The sequence below is a fragment of the Haliotis rufescens genome, unplaced genomic scaffold (genome assembly GCF_023055435.1).
Source record: "Haliotis rufescens isolate VD_foot unplaced genomic scaffold, xgHalRufe1.0.p SCAF_2, whole genome shotgun sequence".
Taxonomy (NCBI): Eukaryota; Metazoa; Mollusca; class Gastropoda; order Lepetellida; family Haliotidae; genus Haliotis; species Haliotis rufescens.
In genome coordinates, this window is record NW_025963890.1 from 74,146,951 (window position 1) to 74,173,799 (window position 26,849).

At 41.6% G+C, this 26,849-nt stretch overlaps 1 protein-coding gene across 3 annotated transcripts in view; it reads left to right on the plus strand.

Annotated features, from left to right (window-relative positions):
* Positions 1–8,530: 8,530 nt before the first annotated feature.
* The window catches only part of LOC124133165 (CAD protein-like), a 120,950-nt gene continuing 102,631 nt past the window's right edge, over positions 8,531–26,849 (plus strand). For all 3 annotated transcript variants that reach the window (XM_048400551.1, XM_048400552.1, XM_048400553.1), the window contains exons 1-11: positions 8,531–8,623; positions 8,730–8,945; positions 13,620–13,889; positions 15,776–15,834; positions 16,076–16,159; positions 17,688–17,829; positions 20,263–20,434; positions 21,382–21,567; positions 22,525–22,626; positions 22,998–23,154; positions 24,113–24,244. In XM_048400551.1, the coding sequence (XP_048256508.1) occupies positions 8,858–8,945; positions 13,620–13,889; positions 15,776–15,834; positions 16,076–16,159; positions 17,688–17,829; positions 20,263–20,434; positions 21,382–21,567; positions 22,525–22,626; positions 22,998–23,154; positions 24,113–24,244 (1,392 nt within the window). In that variant the 5' untranslated portion in view covers positions 8,531–8,623; positions 8,730–8,857. The remainder of the gene's footprint in view (positions 8,624–8,729; positions 8,946–13,619; positions 13,890–15,775; positions 15,835–16,075; positions 16,160–17,687; positions 17,830–20,262; positions 20,435–21,381; positions 21,568–22,524; positions 22,627–22,997; positions 23,155–24,112; positions 24,245–26,849) is intronic.

Here is a 26,849-nt window from a genome sequence, read left to right on the forward strand (position 1 = left end):
CCTTAGGTATGTACAAATAAATATAAAATGAGTGAGTGAGTATGGTTTTACGCCGCTTTTAGCAATATTGCAGCAATATCGCGGCGGGGGACACCAGAAATGGGCTTCACACATTGTACCCATGTCGGGAATCAAATCCGGGTCTTCGGTGTGACAAGAGAACGCTTTAACCACTAGGCTACCCGACCGCCCCAATAAATATACACAAAGAACAAAGTTAAGCACACCCCTATTTCAGAACCATGACAAATGGCAAAAATTATGGCATGGGATGACTGACCACAGGAGCTGGGCGATACCAATGTCATCGGAGAGAACAAACATTTGACAACAAATAAAGAAGATATTGGTGAGTTGTGATTGAAATGTTTCATGTGAAAATGTTCCTTAAAGTCCCTACTTGACATGACAGGTGAAACAGATCAGAATGACCGCCACATGCCCGGATGACGCATTCCACCCTGCCTCTCATGCTTCAAGTCAGACGTTGGATCTGTTGATGGGTCAACAACAACCACTCCTGATGCAATGCTGCTTCCAATTGGCGTAAGTCTTGTACAGGAGGATCGCGTGCCTGTATGCGCCGCCCCAGAAGATCCTAAACATGTTCAAGGGGGTTCAAATCTTGGCTCATTGCTGGCCAGGGTAGAGTCGTTATTGCATTGGCCCTCGTGTAATCCACGACTGCATGAGAACGATGAGGCCTGGCATTGTCATCCATGTATTGAGGTCGAGTAGCAAGAGGGTGGTTGTCAAAATGAGGAACGACGACTGGCCTCAAAAAACGTCCCGGATGTACTGAACCCTTGTTAAGTTGCCTCTTATGGTGACCAAATCCAACTTGCAATCATGACTGATACACCCCCCAAACCATTACCGAGCCCCCGCCGTATGCAACAGTCGGTTTTATGCTCTTAGGAGTGAAGGCCGCGTTCCGGTGCCTCCAAACTCTCGTTCTTCCATCAGTGACGTGGAGCAGAAAGCACTTTCGTCTGACCAATAGTTTCGTCTCCAAGTTCTCAGATTCCAGTTCTGTCGCGCAATACACCATGCTAAACGAGCAGCTTTGTGGTGATCTCTCAACAAGGGACGCATTGTGATTCGTCTAGCCCTCAGTCCTGATGCTTTCAGCCGGTTCCTGGCGGTTCTGGTCCTGAAACGACGATTGGGCAACCACAGCTGTTTCAGACGAGTACTTGTTAAAAAGGGTTCTCGGCGTATGAGACGAAGAAAGTCCCTGTCTTCGCGATGTGTCGTCACAGGAGGTCTTTCGGGTCCGAGCATGATAACGGCTTACGACAGTGTGATGATACCCCAAATTCCGACTTTCATTGGCATTACAAGACATTCCTGCGTTATGCATGCCGATTATTTGACATCTTGTGGCGTTTGATAATCGCCTTCGCGCCAGTTATTCACAATGTCATGGAATAACTTTAAAACCGAGCTTAAGAAAGCAATGTTAACGTTTGGATATACGGGTCCTACTATTTAACGCCCGGGGACGCTCGGGAACGTCCGGGGGCATCCGGAAACGTCCGGGAGGTTTCATTAGACGTCCGGAAACGCCCGGGAGGTCTCATCAGACGTCCGGGAATTCAGTGCAGTCAATAAAACATGTCTTTCTCAGTTTGGTAAGATCATGAGAATATCAACTGGCGTACAAATAAATAGAACACACAGCAAAATAAGAACACACAGCAAAATAAAAACAAACAAAAATGAGTACAAGTAACAAGGTAATAAATATTTAATAGGCCATAAAGGTTTTGTTCTTTATCCAACAAAGCGGACGTAAAAGTAATTACAGACAATGTAAAAAGTGTTTGTTTGTTTGCCACAGTCAGCAATATTCCAGCTATATGACGACGGTCTGTAAATAATCGAGTCTGGACCAGACAATCCAATCAACCAAATCAACGAACCTGACCACCCGATTCTTACAAGCATAGTCGCCTCTAACGACAAGCATGCATGGAAGATCTTCACCGGTCGTATGTTAAGTCTGTTTGTCTGCACTCAGCAATATACTGCTTTTAGAGATACTAGAAGGTAACATGCTGCACGGGCATACCATGCATTGCACGTGAACTTTCGTCACGCATTACTGATTACATCATCCCGAGAGAACATAATATTTCCCGTAATTATATCTTTCATGACTGTTACAAATATTGGGATCAAACAATAATGAAATATATTAAAAAGTCGGATTACTATCCTCAGTGATGTGGAATGTCCTATCATTGTCTGAACGCAGTCATATACGTTCGTAACCGAGTCCTATGGATCGGGAAAGGTCCAGAGAGGTCGGCCATGGCAGCACTCCCGACGGTATGGTGCGTCCCGTACCATTGGGGAAACTCAGCCGATTCTGTCAAGTCGGATTACAATCGTGACTATGTCATGACAGATTCTGCTGTATCGGATTAAAATCGTAACAATGTCCTGTGTTGTCTGGACGATGTCCTGGGAATAGGGAAGCTGTCGTGATGAACGGGCATGAATTGTTCATTGCCGTTTCTCGTCGACTGTGTCCAGATTGCGTCCAGATCTTGCCGAATACGAACTGTCTTTGTCGGTTCACTGTCCGGTCACTGTCTGATCTCTGTCGGATCGCATTCGGGAGAATCGGGACGCTATCGGGACAGATTCGGTCTTTTTTTGCCATGCGGAAGATACAAATCGGATCAGATTCGGCTGGAAACGGCTGAATCGGGACGCTTCCTGATCAATATCTGATTGTTTGTGAATTTCACGCCACGAATCACAGAATCTTGATTAGACGCTTGACAAATTTTAATCGGGAATGGTCCTATCAAGGACGGCAGTAAAAATCCTGAATGTGTGACTGAGCCCTTGGTCTTTATGAAATACAGGGTGTCGGACTAATGGAGACTCACTGTATGTCCACATACACTGCAAGTTTTTTCAGTGAGTGAGTGAGTGAGTATGGTTTTACGCCGCGTTTAGCAATATTCCAGCAATATCACGGCGGGGGACACCAGAAATGGGCTTCACACATGGGAAATGGGAATCGAACCCGGGTCCTCGGCGTGACGAGCGAACGCTTTGACCACTAGGCTACCCGACCGCCCCCATGTTTGTTCAGAGGGGATAGCGTAAGGGCACATCTACTATACATATACATTAAACGTATCAGGGTTCTGTCTTCTACTTACATCGTGAGCCATGTCTCCTTCCATCTTGTCACTTTACGAATGCGTCACTTGTATTTGATCGTTACAGATATAATAGGTTTTTAAGTGTCAGACGAACGTCACTGCTTCGGAGACAACCTTTATTCTCACACATTCATATCAATTACAGACCAGCATGTCATACTTACAGCGAACCTAACAAGTTTTTCACACGTGCAGACACTGTGACTTGTAACGGATGGCAACGAACTTGTGAATGAGGAAATTGACCGAATCAGAAAGTTGGACCTAAACGTATTGCTTTAGGGGTTGTAACTTCCATTCATTATATGGGTAAACTGTTTTCTTGAACTCTAAACTAAAGTGAATGAGGAGATGAAGACTGTGTTTTCAATGTAGAGCTAGGTTATCTGTAGATTTGACCGTGCTACATTAAATTTTAAGGCTTCAAATTAAGTTAAATTTAGCGCGGTTAGATATGACGTCACAGTCGTATATACGAGGCCTGGGCCCCGTTCATCAAAGCGATCTTAGCGCTACGATGATCGTAACCCTATGTTAAAGTATGGGACTTACGATCACCTAAGCGCCAAGATCGCTTTGAGGAACGGGGCCCTGGTCAAAAAGTTCTTTTGAATGTGTTTTATATTTTATTTTTTAAATTATAATCTTCCTGCTTTTCAATACACACTTGAATTAACTCATTACACATTTTTGAGACATCTGATCTTACAAAATGATTATGAAGAAACATTGCAAAATATACGCGATATGGATAGGGAAGCTTTCCAATGCCAGTCGGGAAGAAGTTTTCTGAAGACACCCTGAAAAATCCATTCACGGCAGCTTTGAGGTCATCGTTGTCGTCATAGCGCTTTCCACGAAGGTGTTCTTTCAGTTTAGGAAACAGGTGGAAATCACGTGATGCCATGTCTGGCGAGTGAGGAGGGTGAGGAAGCTTTTTGAACCCACATTGTCGCACAACAGCCTTTGCAAGTCGGTAGGTGTGAGAAGAGGCATTGTCATGAAATAGTAGAATACCAGCGGTCAGCATTCCCCGCCGCTTTTCTTTGATAGAATCTCTCAGGCGATAAAGCAAATCAGCACAGTAGGCACCGGTAATCGTCTTCTGACTTTCTCAGTAATCAACAAGGCTCGCACCCTTTGCATTACAGAATTTCTTTACCGATCTTGAAGACTTAAATTTTTTTGGTGCCGGAGAAGTGGAATGGAGCCATTCCATGGATTGACGTTTTGACTCGGAATCATAGTGGCAGACCCATGTTCCATCACCCGTTACTAATCTCTTTTTGAATATGACGAAATCCTCCTTATTGTGATTTAACCACCTCTATGTGACCAATCAGAATCGAGTACTTTCCACATTCATAGTAGAATTTAGTTTAACCCCTTTGGTAACAATATTCAAGTTGCATCACGGCGAGTCAGCTTAATTTGGAAGCAAATCCCGAAGTGATGCAGGTCCTAGACGTTTACCACTTTGGTAAAATCCACGAGCACAAGTAGTGCCTAAAAACATAATCAGGGCGAACCGGGATTTAAACCCACAATCATCATAGGTTTCTGGCGTGCCAAAGTGACGCAACTCTGCACAGCGAATTGCGGCGCTTTTGACGACTGGGTCACTCGCGCTCTCCTCTTAACAAGACATCAGAATGTATTACATACTTTATATTACATATTGTCAACACAGTCTAAAACGGCTCTTCTTTCTGTGTGTCAAAACTGGTGTAATCAATATGGTTCGGTTTCATATCAGTTGAATTTACATTCCGTCCGCGCCATTTTGGAAATAGGGAAAGCTCTCGCCAAAGACGTTCACGTTAACTGCACGACCCTATAATCACGTGATAGATACTGAAGACGTGAAAATCACCAAGCTCGACTCTGCTTGCATGGTGTGTTAGTGGCAGCTTCGAACCACGGCAAGGTCACCACCAGAACAAGGAAACAAAACCGTGATCAACACACTGCGCGTACCCCTAGCCAGCCATACGGAATGTTATTGTTCAGTGTTAGGATGATTTGGGACACACGAATCAGACGTCAGACACTCTTCAAAGTAGTCGAGAAATCGTCAGTTTGGGGGATTTTATCGAACTGCCGTGTACGTTCTTTCAAAAACAAACACATTCGGAAACGGCGCCACAAATGCGCTTCGTATGGGAAGTTGGTGGCACAGCCGAAGTATCCAACGTTTAAGTCTAGACATCGTTCCAAGTACTAGTATTTAAGACTGAATTCATTTACTCCACGCTGATTTGTTTACATTATTTCAAATTGAAAGTCGCGAACGTGTTCGGGTACACTGCGCCCACAGGGATCCCAATCTATAGGTGGTCGTACAGGACAAATAGATATACCGTAAATCCTTGAATAGATGCCCTACGTTTATTCATTTCGAAAGGTCCCGAGACGTGGCGTTTATACACGGCCCGTGTTTAAAATTTTCAGAAGGGACTTTTACATCAAAGCCTTGTGGGTTTTCCCAAGTTCTGTACCTCAAACTGATACTCAAACTCAAGGTGTCAGTGTAGGGAAGACTAAAATACGACCCGGCGTGTATTCAAGGCAGGGACCGTTGGACCCTGCGTATGTTCAAGCAGGTCCGACTCGGCGTATATTAAAGCAGGGATCGTTTTTCCCGGCGTATATATTCAAGGATTTACGGTAGCTCGATCAATGTATAACTAACATATATAGAATACAAAGCGAATGTGATGCGTGTGAATTTGAAGTCACGGTTATCCAATAAAAACGAATAAAACGAGGTCAACCTTGTACCACACGTGTGACGTACGAAGTTTGTATCTCACTAGCTGTCTCTTGACATACATACACCAACGGGATCGGGTGGTCAGGCTCACTGACTTGGTTGATGCAAGTCATCGTATCCCAATTGCGTGTATCGATGCTCATGATGTTAATCACTAGATTGTCTGGTCCAGACTCCATTATTTACAAACCGCTGCCATATAGCTGAAATATTGCCGAGTGGGGTGTTCAACAACAAACAAACAAACAGTAGGTTTAGATGATGCACATAGCGGTAAATACAGATAAAAGTAACATATGGGTGTTCGCATAGCTCATCTGACCAGTCAACACGAGATACCATTTTGGAAAATTATCCGTTTAATAGTTTGTTATATTTCCGTATTTCAAAATTGATATTATTTCTCATCGCATGTATCTTACTGAAAGTTTGTCGCATGTATCGTAATAAAATATTTGTAACATATTGTTCAATTTCACCATTTTAATTTGTCAGAAAAAGCCTAAACATGATAGACACAATGTTTTTTTATGGATAACAACTTCTTTAATACTGTGAAAAGCGACGTTTCGGTATAGATCCTTATACCGTCGTCAAGCAAGACTGAATGAGGGTTACTTACTTACTTACTTACTTTGGAGATTTAACGTGCGCTTTCCGACTGATGCGTATTTCGCACACGGGCCCGGCCAGGCCATTTAATGTGTTTCCGAAAGGGGCGAAGGTGGTCTGTGCAACCCAAGAGGGGGGTTTTAGGGGTTGCTTATATAGAATTTGGGAATTTTGAGATTTGGAATAGATGCCGATGGGATTGGGGAGGAGAACTAAGGGAGCTGGGTATGGTGGATGTTTGTTTGTTTATGTGATTTTGATTTGGTGAGTTATTGTGTTTTTAGATGCGTTTTATTAGTTCCGTTTTGATTAAGAATACGCCTAAGGCCTTGAAGTTTTCTAGTTTATTTTGTGGGTTTAGTATTGCTTCTAGAGTTAGAGCCTTGTTTAGATTGAGGGTGGTTTGTAATGCGGTTCGATGTGTTAGGTAGTGTGTGCAGTGGATGAGTGCGTGTTCTGGGGTTTCTGGTTGTTTGCAGTGTGGGCAGTTACCTGTAGTGTGTTTTTTAAATTTTTTTAGGTGGTTATTTAGGTTGGTGTGTCCTGTTTGGAGTTTAGTGATTACTCTGTCGATTTTTTTGGATGGATGGAGAATTTTTGGTTTGGTTAGTGGTTTGCTGAGCACTTTTTTGATTTGGCTATTTGAGTTTAGATATAGGTTATGCCATTTTTTGGTGATTTTTTGCTTGTTTACACTTTTAATTTCTGATTTTGAGATGGGTAAGTTTAAGCTTATTTCTGGGATTGAATGAGGGACATAGTGCAGAATATATATAGTAGGTGGAGGATTAACAGTAGAGGATTAACAGTAACAACAAAGCATACATGAGTGGGATAACATAGGTATGTGTTGACAACAAAGAGATGATGCTGTCACAACACGATGGACAGAGAACACATAGATGGAAGCCAATAGGGACATGAAGCCAATAAACAGGATAAGTGATTATTGTTTGCACTACGTCCCTCATTCAGTCTTGCTTGACAACGGTATAAGGATCTATACCGAAACGTCGCTTTTCACAGTATTAAAGAAGTTGTTATCCATAAAAAACATTGTGTCTATCTTGTCATCCGTCAACTTCTAAGTAATGCCTATCAAACAAGTTAAAAGCCTAAACATGGCCGACGATGTCTGTTCGTCGATCATCCAGTGATAAAATCTTCTTCTTCTTCTTCCAGTGCGGCCTCCGACATGACATCAGCATTTGTTATTTAGCTGCGGGATGTTTGGGCCATTAAACCATTGGCGACACCTGCGTTTATGTTTCTTTGTTGTTTGTTGGTGACGCGACACTTAATTAGGCCTAACCATAATCTAGCTATATGACGTTTTGTTTGTTGTTTAATCTCATTAAAATCAGATCTTAAAATCTAAGGTCTGATTGTAATGAGATTGGTTTGTTTTTTAACGTTGTAAATCAGCAATATTCCAGTGAGTGATTGAGTTGGGCTTTTGCACTATTCACTTGAGTGAGTGAGTGAGTGAGTGAGTGAGTGAGTGAGTGAGTGAGTAAGTATGGTTTTACGCCGCTTTTAGCAATAATCCAGCACTGTCACGACGGGTGACACCAGCAATGGGCGTCACACATTGTACCCATGTAGGGATTCGTTTAAAATTGAAACACTGTTGAACCACCGCCCCCAATATTCCAGCTATATGAGAACATCCTTTAAACAATCGAATCCAGACAATCCAGTGACTGACATCATGAGCATCGACCTCCGCTATTGGGATACGACAAGACGATATGCGTCACTGTTCAGCGATCGAGTCTTACCACCCGATCATTTTCGACAGGAGAAATTTGCTGGTGAGATTTACGGAGGCTAATGTAATGTGTGTTCATATGTTTTTATAGTTGACTTATAATGTACTCTTTATTAACATTTGAGTTATATATTTCTGTTAGATACTATAATAATAGGAAAACCCGTCGCGGCGATTTCACATGAGTAACCTCCCTTCCCTGACAGTGATGGCGGCTGTTTACCATGTGAATGTCTCATTTTGAGTAGAACCGACAAAAAAGTGCTTTTTCGTCAATATCAGGTGAGGCGTTTCTTGAGATCATTACACACCTTCAAGATAGGAAACATAGCTATAATCTGACGACATTTTTAACGTAAATAATTCGATTTTGTGGATTTTATTGCAGATATCGAGAAACCCCATTTTGTCGACAGAGGCAGCGCACTGGTTAACCACGTGCTGATTCCCGCGCTATTTTGTTGAATCAAAACTACAAACATATCTTAGTTGTCATCGAGGGATCTGCCTTGCAGCATGGATATGGCGACTTTACATCTAGAAGATGGGTCATCGTACCGCGGCCACCTGTTTGGAGCAGCTGTTAGTGTTCCAGGAGAAGTCGGTAAGATGTTTACTCGTTGTCGGATGTTGGCCTTGACGCGAGTAATAGACTGTGTCAAGTCTCTTAATGTTTTTCACGACTTGTCAGTCTCTTTATCTGTTTGTGTTTGATTTTCGTTTCTCGATAGTGCGGCTGTCATTGATTGGAATTTGAGTTTTCATATGTGTGAAATGAAAAAATATCATGTTCGTCTACAGCAGTAGTCCTAAAGCGAACCCCTTTAATCTGGACACTGCTGTCAATGGACATTTCGTTTATATAGGCTCTTCTTCTCGAAGATTGCTGTTGAGAGTGCCTTTACTAATAGACATGGATATAGAAGACTATACCAATTATATTTGTTAAACCGGAAACTTACTTTATGTGCAATTTGTAATGTAGACAGCATACATTAATTATTTTTATCCATTCAAATTGACAAAATATCAAGATCTTATTTGGTTTTGTTCTAACTACTCTAATACTTTGATAAGTCATATACTTTTATAGGGGAAAAGGCATATTCATGTAAGTGGAAACAAAGGAACCAAACCAAAAATAGATGTACTTTTAAAACTACTTAAAATCATACATTTATTCGATAAATATTTTGCTTTAAAAAAGTATGACAAAAACAACTTTAACGAAAAATGGTCTCTTATATTCTCAGCATTTGATTCTTAGCTCTCTGTTGATGCATGCCATGTTTGAGTCTGATTGTTTGTTGCAACCTTTTTGGTTTCAAATGGATACAATGCGAAAACCATTACATTTTTAAGGAGTGTATTCCAAACCATTACATTTTTAAGAAGTCTTATATTATTATATTACTGTATTACTCTTGGAACAAAAATATATTTATAAAAAAAATAAATTATCCAGATAAAGATTTTCATTGCATAGTCATCAATTATTAAATGATACCCTATGGAGAAGAGTATCATTTCAGAGCATAGGGTATCATTTCAAAGTATGAACTTAATTCTTTGCTTGTGCTGGAGTTGGTGGAAATTGCAATCATTATTTATGCTAATATATGTCTTTTGTCTTTTGGTATCATGTTTGTCATTTTTTCCTTTGCATAATTACAAGGATTTCACACTAGTAATGGATGCTATGAGACTGAAACATTGCAATCTTTAAATTAAACTCAGAGACTATTGGTAAAGATTTGAAATTGTACAAAAGGTTGCATTCATAGTTTCCAGTGTCAAACCACATGTCCAGTGTGTGATATTTGGTTATATTTGTGTATAAAAAGAGGTTAATTCAGTATCAAAGGCCCCATGGCCAAGAGTACAATACATGAAATGAAACTTTTGACCATGGACAGGTGGGACAAATGCTATACTATCTCATTTCAATAATTATAATGCATTAAACATGCAGATATCATTTCAAATATAACCGTATTCGACGTAATAAGCGCCCATGGCGAGATTTGCTAATATATTGGCTCGTGAACAATACCAATTAGCTCACTTTCCGATTGATCAATGTACACAATACTTATTTATTCGCGTATAATACGCACTCGTGTGTTATATGCACCCTTAATTATGGGCAATTAAATTCTGGAAAAATATATCTCTCGTATATCAACATTTCAGGCTGTCAGCATAAACCACGAAATTTATCTTTCAATGCTGTTAAGAGCTCCCTATTTCTAATTTTGAGAGCGCCCTGGGTGCTTATTACATCGAATATGTCAGCAATATTGCTAAAGTTGCTTTGTTGCTAATAGTTATTTGAATCTTGTTCATGATGGATTTATGTTTGTTTATTTGTTGTTAAATGTTGCACTCAGTAGTCAGCGGTCTGTAAGTAATCGAGTCTGGCCTGGACGATCCAGTGATTGACGTCATGAGCATTGATCTACGCAACTGATATTCAATGACATGCATCAACAGAATTAGCGAGCCTGACCACCCGATGCCGTTAGTCGACTTTTACGGCAAGCATGGGTTTCTGAAGACCTATTCTAACAGGATTGCTACTTGTATTTACGAGGGGTGTCACTAAAAGGAAATGGTATTCATCTTCTATTGTATTATGGTTATATCCAGGGCTCGATTAAGCTGTATAAGACATATGCACTAGTGCAACCTACTGTTGAAAAATGCAACCTAGTATGAAAGTCTACATGCACCAAATACATGTCAGTTTTTCTTGTGTCTGACTAACCCTGTCTTGTCCAAACAACATCGACCTTTCAACACACTAAATATTTCTAATCTCTATTTTAGTATTAAACATACCACATCACTCACCCCTGTGTAAACCTGTGAAGATCCGGGGTAGAATACCCATGCTTGCTGTGAAGGGCGACTATGCTTGTCTTAAGGGGCGGCTAATGGGATCAGGTGGTCAGACTTGCTGACTTAATTCATGCATGTCATCATACACAATTGTGAAGATAGATGCTCATGATGTCAATCACTGGACTGTCTTGACCAGACTCGATTATTAAGAGACTGCCCTCATATAGCTGGACATTGCTGTGAGTGGCGTTCAAGAACAAACAAACAAACAAACATCCCATGCGGCCTGGTATCTCAGTGGGCTAGCACTATATCGGCATCAGTCCGGACTAGTACAAGCAGCAAAACACACACACACGTGCATGCATGTCGCTATATTAGTGCAATTATTTTGGACATGACGTTAAACCCCATTTCACCACACCTCACCTTTAACGTCCACATGTTCCTTTAGAACGTGACGTCACATTCTCCATCAGGTAGCAATAACTGATCAGAGTTCCTCTCACAAATTAGTATGATTTGATAAGACTGGTTTGGTTAGAATCACATTTTTCAATTCAGTGCAGTTTGAAGCTTTGTTGGCGGGTATGGGCATTTATCATAATAGAGATGACATATATTTCACCATGTTCACTAGATTATCGAGGATGGTTTAAAGCAATTTATTGTTATTCTTGTGACAATCTCATTAAAATCAGACCTAAGTTCTCACTACCGCTCAACAAAGATTTGAAGACCTCCCATTAGGGGTCACGTCAGAACGACCTTTCGTCCGACCAATGAGAACGTCGCTTACCAGATCATGAAAGTGACAGTCGGAATGTGATTTCTAATTATACAACCTCGAAAACTTTAACACGGGGTATTCCAAACGATAGTTACAGGTTTAACGACTGATTCCATACAATCTAGACCATCTATTAGCCATTCCAGAATGTTCTTTTGTTTAGGTTTCAAATTTGTAATCGAGAATTTGAGAAAATATGTTTCGAAGCATAGTCGCCAATTTGAAATTAGTGCTGTAAAGCACGAGAAAGCTGCCTTCTGATTGGTCATTCTATTGGTCGGTCAAAGTTCGCGCAAGGTCGGTCTGACGTGACCTCTCCTGGGATGTCCTCAGATCTATGTTTAGTGGTAGCGAGAACTAAGGTCTGATTTTAATTAGAATGTTCTTGTGATAGAGGGGGCAGGGTTGGCCCAGTCATCTAAGGTGCTGCAATGATCTGTGTAGAGTTGCCTCCCTTGTGTACACCAGAAACCTATGATCGTCTGTTTCGAATGCTGGTTCACCAGGATACTTTATCTAGGAATGCCAGCTCCATGGAGGTGCTCATGGGTTTCACTCAGGCCAAAAAAATAATAGTCTTGGTTCTCAGGCACCACTCGCATCATCATAAAGTCTGACGCACATTTTGTTTTTATTTCCTTTTCCAAAAAAATACAAAAATCCTGTTTAATACTTAAACACAATGCTCAAAAAGAATGGAAAATGGAAACAAAAACGAAACATGCAATGAACTTTATGATGATGTGGGCAGTGCCTGAGAACCAAGACTATTATCTTTTTAGCCTAAAGTGGTAAATGTCTAAGACCTGCATCACTTTGGGCTTTCCTCCCCACTGTCTGAAATAACCGCCTGTCTGTGGCTGGTAACTTTTCTGTCCGGCTTGTATGAAATTTTCCACCACCTGCCCAACCGTCTTGCACATAATTTTAAGCCTACTTACGCATTCAGTTTTATTATAAATCCTTGTAGATTCTCAACTAATTGTTTACATTATTTCAACTGAATCAAGATGTGATATTTCACGATTTAGCAATGTGTATAACGTCTCAATGCAGGCAGGTCCCTTTGAAGATGGGCAGGCAGCATTTATGGGGCACCTGCCTGTCTGACTTGATGGATTTTATAATTATTTCAAACACTGTTCATCCCACAGCAAGCTGACAGGCCGTGATATGACTGGAAAACTGTTCAAGGCAGCGTTAAACCCAACTCACTCACTCACTCTTATTACAGAATGGTGATTTGCATTGTCATTAAACAGGGAAAGACTACATGATTTTAGGGGGAAAAGTTTTTCTCACTGCCAAGTTATAACAGTTATACATGTATTACCAAAGATAAATATAACTTTCAAACTATTAAAGTGCTTTTGGCAGGCAAAATGATTTTTAAAAGTTTTTTTCTTCTTAAATTCAGATGTAACATTTCATTCAAGGAATAGTGTAACATTCTTTCAATTTATTTATCCAATGAAATTCTCATTCTCACTATAATAATAATGGAACATTTTTGATACAAATTTCTGAATTTTTAATGACATTTCCTGCAGACTTGGAGTTTGGCTGTCTGAGCAAGTCTAGATAAACACCTGATTACTTCCCTTCCCGCCACACGTGTACATGCGGGGCATCTTTGTTTTTCAGTGTTCCAGACAGGCATGGTTGGTTACCCAGAATCCCTCACTGACCCATCCTACAAGAAGCAGATATTGGTGCTGACGTACCCACTGATAGGCAATTATGGCATCGCAGATGAAGAAAATGATGAGTTTGGACTGAAGAAATGGTTTGAATCATCAGAGATCCATGTTGCAGCCTTGATAATAGGAGACTTGACCGAGAAGCGGAGTCATTGGGCTGCTGTGAAGTCCTTAGCAACGTGGCTTGAGGAACAGCATATCCCAGCAATATGGGGTAGGTTCTGACGATACGATTCATATTGCATTACTCAAGTCATGATATGATGTGTATCACAATACTCAAGTCCCTACTAAATTTGCTCCATTTTTACAAGTACGGTCAAGTCTTGTTAATCAGACACTTGTTAATCCGACACTAATGATAGGAACCGATTATATCAGTGCTATTTTGCCCCGTTAATCCGACAGTCTCGCACTCCGACTCCAACACACTTAATTTGCAACGAATTACCGAAATCACACATTAATCAGCCTTGTTAAACCTGACACAGTGATCAGCGTACTCCGTGGCCATCTGCCTGCGAGTACACAGCCTGTGTTTTGATGTGAGACGAGTTGGCTGGTAGCTGCATATTACAACGGCTGCAGAGATAAACTTGCTTAACATTTTAATCAGATTCAAGTTCTCGCTATTGCTGAGGACATCCCATTTGTCACGTCACGTCAGAACAACCTTTCGCGAAATATGACAGACCAATGAAATGACTAAGAGGAAGTCAACGTTAGCCACTAAGAAAGCAGCTTTCTTAAACTTTGCCATACCAGTTTCAAACTGGCGACTTCCATTCCAGACTATGCGTTTTAAAGTATTTTGAATAAGTCATACAGTCCGTAACAGTTGTTTTGTGTTAAGCTTTAGAGGTTGCATGGCTAGAAAACATATTCCGCTAACAATGTAACATAACAGTATGAATGTTTCATTTTTTATTTTGTTATTACGTGTTTGTATCGTTATCTATCATGTAGCTCTCCGATTTTCGATCACGAACGTTGATACTACTTACTTTCGTTTATCCGACATACTCGTTAATCCGACATAATCATATGCAACCAACCATGTTGGATTAATGGGACTTGACTGTACTTGCAAACTCTTTAGCAGTCTTGAAATGAAATTTGGTAGATATAAAAACCATGGGTGGTCTGAGGTGTGCAATTACAAAGAGGTGCTGATCCATGATGTATCCACACTATACAGTGTTCTCGCTGGCTTTTGAAACTGCCAGTCTTGGGCCCACTTGCACAAAGCGATCTTAGCGCTATGACTATTGTAAGCCTATGTTAAAAAAGTATGGGAGTTACGATCATCTTAGCGCTAAGATCGCTTTGTGCAAGTGAGCCCTGGTGGACTTTCAACTCAAAAAATTACCAGTCCCCCCTAATTTTTGTTAGTCCTAACTTTCAATAAATATAAAAACATATGAAATTTACCTGGTTTTAATTCCTTCAACATTATGTTTGATGCAATGATGTCATCTCTGCAGTAACATAATTAGATCAACCTGCATTCACACAAATTTGAATATTGCTTATTGCTTAACAAAGATTTTTATAAGGTACTATATTTGCCGCTCCACGGGGACTTGCAGTCACATGAATTCCCGGTCCAAGCCTAATTTCACCGGTAAAAAACTGGTAATCACCGGTAAATGGGAACACTGCTACACCTTAGCTGTGGACTTCCACTGAAGTGGTACATGTCTTCCATTGTTGTGTGCAGAGTTGCGTCCCTTGGGCACAGCGAAAACCTTGGATCTTATAAATCCCGGTTCGCCCTGATTATGTTTGTAGGTTTGTCAGCACCATACCCGTGCTCGTAGGTTTGACCAAAGTGGTTAACGTCTGAGATCTGCATCTCTTCGGGCTTTCCTCCCACATCAAGCTGACCCGTTGAAATACTGTTTAAAGGGACCTGCTCACTCACTCCACTCTCACTCGTGTCCCCCATGCAGCCATAGCTGCCATTTTGTTAACACCATTGTAATACCTTCCAGTCGTCCATCTGAGAAAATTCACATGTAGAGTTATTTTTACAAAGCCCTTTGTTCTCACTGAATATAGAAAGTGCAGGCTTTTATCTGTAATGTTGCTTTTTTCCAGGAGTTGATACAAGAGATCTGACCAAAAAGATCCGAGAAAAAGGCACCATGCTAGGGAAGGTAGGGATAATTTTTGAAGCAAGAGACATTTTTAAGCAGCTCACTTAATATGTTGAATACAGTAATTATGGGGGTTAATTATTTCAGTCTACTTCTTGATTCTTGTTAGTTTAAAAAAAAATATATTTCATCTTTTATTATCAAAGGTAAAATATGGTTGTAATAGCAGTTGTGTTGGTTTAGATGAAGTTTGAGCATGTATTTGGTTCTATTCTTCTGTTCTATTCCGTGAAACTCTAAGGTCGTCGTGGATGGCGAGGATCCAGAATCTGTCTCCTTGCTGGACCCAAATGTCATCAACCTTGTGAAGGAGGTGTCCATCCAGGTGAGACCCATGCCCTCGATACCTGTCTCCCTGAATACCCAGTAACAACTCCTGCTTGTCTCCCCTTGGAGAGTCTGTGGATGAATAAGTCATGCTTGTCTCCCCTTGGAGAGTCTGTGGATGAATAAGTCATGCTTGTCTCCCCTTGGAGAGTCTGTGGATGAATAAGTCATGCTTGTCTCCCCTTGGAGAGTCTGTGGCAAGCTCCTTCCCAGCACGGGACACCTTCGTTACACTCTCGGTAACATCGCTGCCACCAGTGTGGGCACGGCCATTACAAGAATCTTGAAATTTGCCCTCTAATCCCATATGTAGTAACATTTATACTTTTGTTTATGTCTTTGGGAATGCCATCATATTTTATTTTGAAAAGGTTTACGACTGACCATGTTTTCCAGATGAATTTACTTTGTTGTTTTAATAATCAGATTGGTTCGAGATTGCAGACTAACAGAAAATCAACCAATTTCTCTCTTACATTCTTACTATTTCAATTAAAGATGATAGTTTTAATGAAATAGAAATTCAAATTGACAAACAAAGAAAGTAATTTATCAGCGGTAAGTGTATTCGGTGTCACGACAGTTGTCACTTGTTTATAAACATAACGGTCATTCGGTTGCGAGTTCAACTCCAAGCATGTTTGGGGGCCACCTATCACAGTGGGGAGTTTTAACTGGTGGCAGCAATTGTATATAGAGCTCCGCGAACGGGCTATGGCTGTGAGGAGCTTGAGTCTGTGAATGAATAAGTCATGCTTGATTTACTTAGATAGTCTGAGGCAGAATGTGTCCCCAGATACTAATCCATGGTTACCACCACCACCACCCATCCCCATTGTTTTTATACATCATGTTTCAGAAGCCTATGTGTGTAATAACAGGTTTTATCATATACCTGTCTGTGATATGAGGCATTTTGCACAATCTCATTAAAATTAGATTTTAGTTAACGCTACCGCTAAACAGCAAAGGTCTAATTTTAAAAAGATTGCATTTTGCATGTGCGATAGAGCCAACATAGAGACAGTCATATCACAGTGGTGTAATAAGCAGACCCGTATTCCACCCCTGCCGGGCTGTTATGGTTTGTCAATACATTTTGAATGGGCGATTGATATTAGCCCAGGTGGTAAGAAATTGGAGTTATGTCCCTTGTTAAGTTACCTGCTGGGCTGGCGTTTCCCATGACAATGTCTTCCAAACAAGCTGAAAATGTATTGCATTCACTTGCAAATAGACACATTGTAAAATTTGATGATATGGTATATGAAAACTGCCATACAATGACCTCTAAATACTTTCACTTTTCAGAAGCCTGTGGTGTGTAACAACATGATATACTTTCACTTTGCAGAAGCCTGTGGTGTGTAATAACATGATGAACTTTCACTTTGCAGAAGCCTGTGGTGTGTAATAATATGATGAACTTTCACTTTGTAGAAGCCTGTGGTGTGTAATGATATGATATACTGTCACTTTGTAGAAGCCTGTGGTGTGTAATAACATGATATACTTTCACTTTGCAGAAGCCTGTGGTGTATAATGAATCAGGAGATGTGAAGATCATGGCTGTGGACTGTGGCATCAAGTACAACCAGATTCGCTGCCTGTGCCAGCGTGGGGCTCGGGTCACTGTGGTGCCCTGGGACCACCCCATCAACAGTGCAGGTGAAGATGATGAACTACAGTCATATTTGTTAACTTATTAACCTATCCTGCATTCACTGCTTACCTTTTGACAGAAGTTAAGGTGTGATTGATCCTTCCGAAGAAGGTGAGGTGAGGTGAAATGGGGTTTAACGTCGCGTCGAAGATTATTGCACTTATATAGCGACGTGCATGCACGTGTGTGTGTGTGTGGCTGCTTGTACTAGTCTGGACTGATGCCGATTTATAGTGCTAGCTCACTGAGATACCATGCCGCAGTTTAACATGAATACCCCACTCACACAGTATACTGACTCCGAGCCGACCAGTCTTTGTTTTAGCCCCTTAATGCCGAGCGCCAGACAGGGTAACAAGAAGTATCATCTTTTAACGTCTTTTGGTATGACGCGGTCAGGGATCGAACCCCGGACCTTCCGCTCCCTGGGCGGACGCTCTACTCTTCATATCATTGTTTGTCATCATGCAAAACACATGCTGCTATTTGGTCCTCAATTTTCGCTGTTTCCTGTTCTTGCGGCTTTCAATACTTCTGTCTAAACACCAATATCCTATTCTGTCACAAACAGGAGTAGGGTAGCCTAGTTGTATCTCATTAAACTGAAGAGTGCAAGCAGCCCCACACACACATGCATTTATGTTGCTGTGAAAGTGCAATAACCTTGATCATGATGTTAAACTCTATATAAGCTCACTTCACCTCACCTCATCGAACTGACGAACCAGGTCCAAATTCTCTCATGGGTACAATGTATGCACCCGTCCTTGGTTCAGGGTAGTCACTTGCTGTTGACTCTTGTTCAGATAGGTTTTGAGGCAAAAAGTTCCTTCAACAGAAACTTGATAATTGTGACCGAATATCCTCGCTTACATTTTGACTTGTAATAATATTTTTTCAGTGTTTTGGAGGTTGGTCCTGAGTGATGTGACAAGAAGCATTGGTTGCTTCAAATTTAGTTAAAGCTTACCTTTAGCAAGGCTGTCTGAGACAAATCTCATGTAACCATATCTTTTACTCTGATACACCTCCATGGCTCATCGTGGCTGGTGAACTTTCTCGCATCTTGACACAGAGCTGGAGAGATCTCGTACAATGGTGGCTGAATAGGCTGTGAAGGATGTACAGTACACCCTTAACAGTTGGCAAGTTTTCAGTACACTACTTTCATGCTTGCAGGCTGCATATGAACCAAAGACACCACCAGCAGTATATTTCCCAAACATGAAACATACTCCATACACTCTGCATGTCAAAGCCTCTCAAGACTGGGTTCTGAGATCAGAGACGTTCCAGGTTCCAGCTGATTTTGTTTAGCGATTTGTAAGCATGGATGAGTCTAGTGTGCACCACTATCAACCATATTATCATTCTGAGATTAAAAAACAGTCGTAGTGGAAACATCCAAGGTGTCCAGTGAGATAGGCATACCCCGTTCCATCAGCTGGCAAGGGGAAAGCTTTGGTTTTCTGGGATTCCAAAGGAAACCTGCTGGTGGACCACCCACAAATAGGTCAGACCATTGGTGGCTGATATTGTGCTGATCTACTAAGGCACTGCATGACAATGTCAAGGCCAAATGTCCTGGAAACCTCAATTAAGGTATGTTGTTCCACAAGGACAGCGAGCCAATGCCTGAGTCTGTTGTCGCCATAGCTGCAATGCATGACTGTGGCTTATAACTCATTGGTCTTTGGCACCGTCAAACATTGGCATCCAAACTTGAGAACACAAGTGCCTGGCAAGCGTTATGCAAATGATGATGACATAAATTCTGCCGTGGAGAAATCCAGGAGGAATCCTTCTTCACAAGTGGGATCAAGACACTCCAGCATTGTTGGCAAATTGTGTGGACCTTGGAGGGGATTATGTTGTAACATAGTTTGCAACCATTCATCAAGGAAATTAATCAGTCAGGTTCAGTTAGTTAGCCATCCCTCGTGATGGAGTAAAAGATCAGATTTCAATGAGAACCTGCAATGTTTCTGTGTTTCAGTTTCAATGAGAACCTGCAATGTTTCTGTGTTTCATATTTCAGTGAGAACCTGCAATGTTTCTGTGTTTCAGTTTCAGTGAGAACCTGCAATGTTTCGGTGTTTCAGATATCAGTGAGAACCTGCAATGTTTCTGTGTTTCAGTTTCAGTGAGAACCTGCAATGTTTCTGTGTTTCAGATTTCAGTGAGAACCTGCAATATTTCTGTGTTTCAGTTTCAGTGAGAACCTGCAATGTTTCTGTGTTTCAGTAAGAACCTGCAATGTTTCTGTGTTTCAGTGAGAACCTGCAATGTTTCTGTGTTTCAGTTTCAGTGAGAACTGCAATGTTTCTGTGTTTCAGTTTTAGTGAGAACTGCAATGTTTCTGTGTTTCAGTTTCAGTGAGAACTGCAATGTTTCTGTGTTTCAGTTTCAGTGAGAACTGCAATGTTTCTGTGTTTCAGACTATGATGGTTTGTTCCTAAGTAACGGACCGGGTGACCCAACACTGTGTGGTGCAACAATCTCCAATGTCAGGCGTGTTCTCACTGAATCCAATTTCAAGCCAGTGTTTGGCATCTGTCTTGGCCACCAGCTCCTTTCCCTTGCCATCGGCGCCAAGACGTTCAAGATGAAGTAAGTATAAGTGGGAAACATGTGTTTATTTCTTGCCATCAGAGACACAACTCTCAAGGTGAAGGGAGTATCATGTACGGCTAGGACGGGTAGCTCGGGTACCACTGTCGGGTGGGGCCTGAGTTGGATCTTGGTACCCGGCACCCGGCACCCGGCACCCGTGGTTACTCACCTGATATTTTGTTTAATGACAATAACAATGAAATTCCATGGTTACACTGCAAGTTGATAATGTTTGCATTTTTTTCTGACTAAGCACCAAATCCTTCTGCCTTTTATATCTTTGAATAAAGATAAAGTTTCAGTCAAATTCAGAATGTGCATGAATAGATCGTTTTATACGTATGTCGAAATAATTTTTGCCAGGACTGACAATACCCAATTGGACATTTTGTACCCAACTCGTAAGACCTACAGCGGGTACCCAGGTAGGGTTGGGTAATAGGGGGTCGGGTACCCAGTTAGGGTAGGGTAATGGGGGTAGGGTACCCGGGTAGGGTCAGGTAATAGGGGGTCAGGTACCCGGGTAGTAAATTTGTCGTCTCGGCCCTAGTATCATAGTTCATTATTGGCGCCCAAAATATGGTATCTTTGAAGTGACGTTTGTCCCTTGCAATATTGCTACCATAATAGGGGTGTTGGGGTAGCCTAGTGGTTAAAGCGTCCGCTCATCACGACGAAGACTCAGGTTCAATTCCCCAAATGGGTACAATGCATGAAGCCCATTTCTGGTTTTCCCCGCCATGATCTTGCTGGAATAATGCTTAAAGCGGCGTAAAACCTCACTCACTCACTCACTCACTCACTCACTCACTCACTCACTCACTCACTCACTCACTCACTCACTCACACACTCACTCACTCACTCACTCACTCACTCACTCACTCTACCCATGATAATTTGTTGGATCATGGAAAATGTTCATTATCATCCCATCTCTCCTCAGATATGGTAATCGCGGTCACAACCAGCCCTGCATGTACGCGGACACCATCCGGTGCTTCATCACAACACAGAACCATGGATTTGCTGTCGACCCTGACTCACTCCCCGAAGAGTGGGCGCCATTGTTTACCAACGCTAACGACAAGACAAACGAAGGGATCATCCACACTAACAAGCCCTTCTTTAGGTGCGTAGCTACTGTGTCTGTGTTGTAGTGGATAGAGCATCTACCCAGGAGTGGAAGTGGTTTGATTCCCTGGCCACGTCATATCTAAAGATGTTTTAAGATAGTACTTGTTGTTACCCTGCCTGGTGTTCGGCATGAATAGGATAAGATAAGATCTGGTCAGCTTAGAGTCAGAATAATATGTCTGAGTTGAGTATCGTTGTTAAACTGCACAACCACTGGTCTACAGTGAGTAACTGATCAAAATTACATGATAGACAAATATACCGTATTCAACGTAATAAGCGCCCAGGGCGCTCTCAAAATAAGAATTAGGGGGCTCTTATTAGAATATTATTTTGGTGGAAAAAAGAGAGTTGAAAGATAAATTTCGTGGTTTATGCTGACACACTGAAATGTTTATATGCGACAGATACATTTTTCCAGAATGTAATTGCCCATAATTAAGAATGCATATGACACACGACTGCATATTATATGCGAATAAGTAAGTCTTGTGTACATCGTCAATAGGAAGGAGTGCTAATTGGGATTGTTCACTAGCCAATATATTAGCAAATATCGCCGTGGGCGCTTATTAGAGCGGGGCGCTTATTACGTCGAATACGGTACTTTTATGAAGCAAGTTTTGGCAGTGTAGTTTAACAGTTTATACTGTGTATATATCAGCTTTACCTTGTAATTGAAGGGCCAGCATTTCTCAAAATAATAATCTTGTATTCTAGGAATATATTGTGTGTATTTTCAATCCCTCTTGACAACACTTTCCCTGTGTCTTTCAATTGGACAACATTATCTCTACCAGACCTAAATCAGAGCTACCTTCAACAACTGAACAACAAATCAGTTCACTGAACAAAGGAAAGTCTTGGGGATATGCTTTGTTGGGAGATGAAGGAAGATTAGCAAACTATACGTAGTGATCCCTAATTGATGGGCTGGACTTGTCTGTTACAGTGTACAGTTCCACCCAGAACACATGGCGGGCCCACAGGACCTGGAGGTGTTGTTTGACGTGTTCCTGGAGCAGGTCAAGGCCCACAGGCAGGGCGAGGTCAGGTCAGTATATGAAGGTCAAGTTCACAGGCAGGGCTAGGTCAGGTCAGTATATGGAGGTCAAGGCCACATAATGGTGAGGTCAAGGTCACAGGTAGGTGAGATCAGGTCACTGTATGGAGGTGAAGGTCAATAGAGAGTAAATCAGGTCAGTGTGGAACTATTGTGCATTCTATCAACATGTTGATGCTTATAAAGCAGATTTTTTGCAGTTACCTTTATATTTTTAAATCTTACTTGTATATCTTACCCTATATATCCCTGGAGAATATACATTACGGACTACTATTCAGTAAACACAGCTGGGGTTGCAAATGGTAAGTCTTGTGGCAAGATCTACCCCATTTTTACGGGATTTTTTTGTCTGGCTCCAGCCCAACGGTGAGAGAGAGGTTGTCTATGAAGCTAAAGAGTCCAGGAATCACACTGCATGTCCAGCAGACAAAGTCCAGGCCCAAGAAGGTGCTCATCCTCGGGTCCGGGGGATTGTCCATTGGCCAGGCAGGAGAGTTCGACTACTCAGGATCTCAGGTAGGGATCATCCAGGGCTGGTGGGAAGGCAGTTCTGATCCTGGTGTCGGGTGGGGTTTGAGGGGGTGGGGGTAAGGAGTCAGGTTCTGATCCTGGTTCTAGGGGGTGGGGTTTGAGGGGGTGGAGGTAAGGAGTCAGGTTCTGATCCTGGTTCTAGGGGGTGAGGTGTGAGGGGGTGGGGGTAAGGAGTCTAGTTCTGATCCTGGTTCTAGGGGGTGAGGTGTGAGGGGGTGGGGGTAAGGAGTCTAGTTCTGATCCTGGTTCTAGGGGGTGAGGTGTGAGGGGGTGGGGGTAAGGAGTCTAGTTCTGATCCTGGTTCCAGGGGGTGAGGTGTGAGGGGGTGGGGGTAAGGAGTCTAGTTCTGATCCTGGTTCTAGGGGGTGGGGTGTGAGGGGGTGGAGTGTGAGGGGGTGGAGGTAAGGAGTCAGGTTCTGATCCTGGTTCTAGGGGGTGAGGTGTGAGGGGGTGGGGGTAAGGAGTCTAGTTCTGATCCTGGTTCCAGGGGGTGAGGTGTGAGGGGGTGGGGGTAAGGAGTCAGGTTCTGATCCTGGTTCTAGGGGGTGAGGTGTGAGGGGGTGGGGGTAAGGAGTCTAGTTCTGATCCTGGTTCCAGGGGGTGAGGTGTGAGGGGGTGGGGGTAAGGAGTCTAGTTCTGATCCTAGTTCCAGGGGGTGAGGTGTGAGGGGGTGGGGGTAAGGAGTCAGGTTCTGATCCTGGTTCTAGGGGGTGAGGTGTGAGGGGGTGGGGGTAAGGAGTCTAGTTCTGATCCTGGTTCTAGGGGGTGAGGTGTGAGGGGGTGGGGGTAAGGAGTCTAGTCACACTGGACAGATCCCCTCTAGGGATGGCCAACTTGAAAGCATCCCCAGGACACAGGAGATGTGTTGTGGTCATGGTGTTAGGAGAGTTTAAGTCGTGTGTTCATCAGTCATGCATGTATAAGCTCTCTCCTATCTGTGCAGGCCATCAAGGCTCTGAAGGAGGAGGGCATCCAGACCGTCCTTGTCAACCCCAACATTGCCACTGTCCAGACGTCCAAGGGCCTGGCCGACAAAGTATACTTCCTGCCCATAACCCCAGAATATGTATCCCAGGTAAGGGAAGCACTATATCGACTCTGTATAGATCTAACACGGACCTTGTATTGACCATGCGTAGATCTTACACAGACCTTGTATTGACTCTGTATAGATCTTACACGGACCTTGTATTGACCATGCGTAGATCTTACACAGACCTTGTATTGACTATGTATAGATCTTACACGGACCTTGTATTGACTCTGTATAGATCTTACTCGGACCTTGTATTGACTATGTATAGATCTTACATGGACCTTGTATTGACTATGTATAGATCTTACACAGACCTTGTATTGACTATGTATAGATCTTACACGGACCTTGTAGTGACTATGTATAGATCTTACACGGACCTTGTATTGACTCTGTATAGATCTAACACGGACCTTGTATTGACCATGCGTAGATCTTACACAGACCTTGTATTGACTCTGTATAGATCTTACACGGACCTTGTATTGACCATGCGTAGATCTCACACAGACCTTGTATTGACTCTGTATAGATCTTACACGGACCTTGTATTGACTATGTATAGATCTTACACGGACCTTGTATTGACTCTGTATAGATCTTACTCGGACCTTGTATTGACTCTGTATAGATCTTACACAGACCTTGTATTGACTATGTATAGATCTTACACGGACCTTGTATTGACTATGTATAGATCTTACACAGACCTTGTAGTGACTTTGTATAGATCTTACACGGACCTTGTATTGACTATGTATAGATCTTACACGGACCTTGTATTGACTATGTATAGATCTTACACGGACCTTGTATTGACTATGTATAGATCTTACACGGACCTTGTATTGACTATGTATAGACCTTACAAGGACCTTGTATTGACTATGTATAGATCTTACACAAACCTTGTAGTGACTATGTATAGATCTTACACAGACCTTGTATTGACTATGTATAGATCTTACACGGACCTTGTAGTGACTATGTATAGATCTTACACGGACCTTGTAGTGACTATGTATAGATCTTACACAAACCTTGTATTGACTATGTATAGATCTTACATAAACCTTGTATTGACTATGTATAGATCTTACACAGACCTTGTATTGACTATGTATAGATCTTACACGGACCTTGTATTGACTCTGTATAGATCTTACACAGACCTTGTATTGACAATGTATAGATCTTACACGGACCTTGTATTGACTATGTATAGATCTTACACAAACCTTGTATTGACTATGTATAGATCTTACACGGACCTTGTATTGACTATGTATAGATCTTACACAAACCTTGTAGTGACTATGTATAGATCTTGCACAGTCCTTGTGGTGACTATGTATAGATCTTACTCGGACCTTGTAGTGACTATGTATAGATCTTACACAAACCTTGTATTGACAATGTATAGATCTTACACAGAACTTGTATTGACAATGTATAGATCTTACACAGACCTTGTATTGACAATGTATAGATCTTACACGGACCTTGTATTGACTATGTATAGATCTTACATGGACCTTGTATTGACAATGTATAGATCTTACACAGACCTTGTATTGACAATGTATAGATCTTACACAGACCTTGTATTGACAATGTATAGATCTTACATGGACCTTGTATTGACTATGTATAGATCTTACATGGACCTTGTATTGACTATGTATAGATCTTACATGGACCTTGTATTGACTATGTATAGATCTTACACAGACCTTGTATTGACAATGTATAGATCTTACACAGACCTTGTATTGACAATGTATAGATCTTACAAAGACCTTGTATTGACAATGTATAGATCTTACACGGACCTTGTATTGACTATGTATAGATCTTACATGGACCTTGTATTGACTATGTATAGATCTTACACAAACCTTGTATTGACTATGTATAGATCTTACACAGACCTTGTATTGACTATGTATAGATCTTACACGGACCTTGTATTGACTATGTATAGATCTTACACGGACCTTGTATTGACTATGTATAGATCTTACATGGACCTTGTATTGACTATGTATAGATCTTACATGGACCTTGTATTGACTATGTATAGATCTTACACGGACCTTGTATTGATTCTGTATAGATCTTACACGCAGCTTGTATTGACAATGTATAGATCTTACACAGACCTTGTATTGACTATGTATAGATCTTACACAGACCTTGTATTGACTATGGATAGATCTTACACAGACCTTGTATTGACTATGTATAGATCTTACACAAACCTTGTAGTGACCATGTATAGATCTTACACAGACCTTGTATTGACTATGTATAGATCTTACACGGACCTTGTATTGACTATGTATAGATCTTACACGGACCTTGTAGTGACTATGTATAGATCTTACACGGACCTTGTATTGACTATGTATAGATCTTACACGGACCTTGTATTGACTATGTATAGATCTTACACGGACCTTGTAGTGACTATGTATAGATCTTACACGGACCTTGTATTGACTATGTATAGATCTTACACAGACCTTGTAGTGACTTTGTATAGATCTTACACGGACCTTGTATTGACTCTGTATAGATCTTACATGGACCTTGTATTGACTATGTATAGATCTTACACGGCTCTTGTATTGACTATGTATAG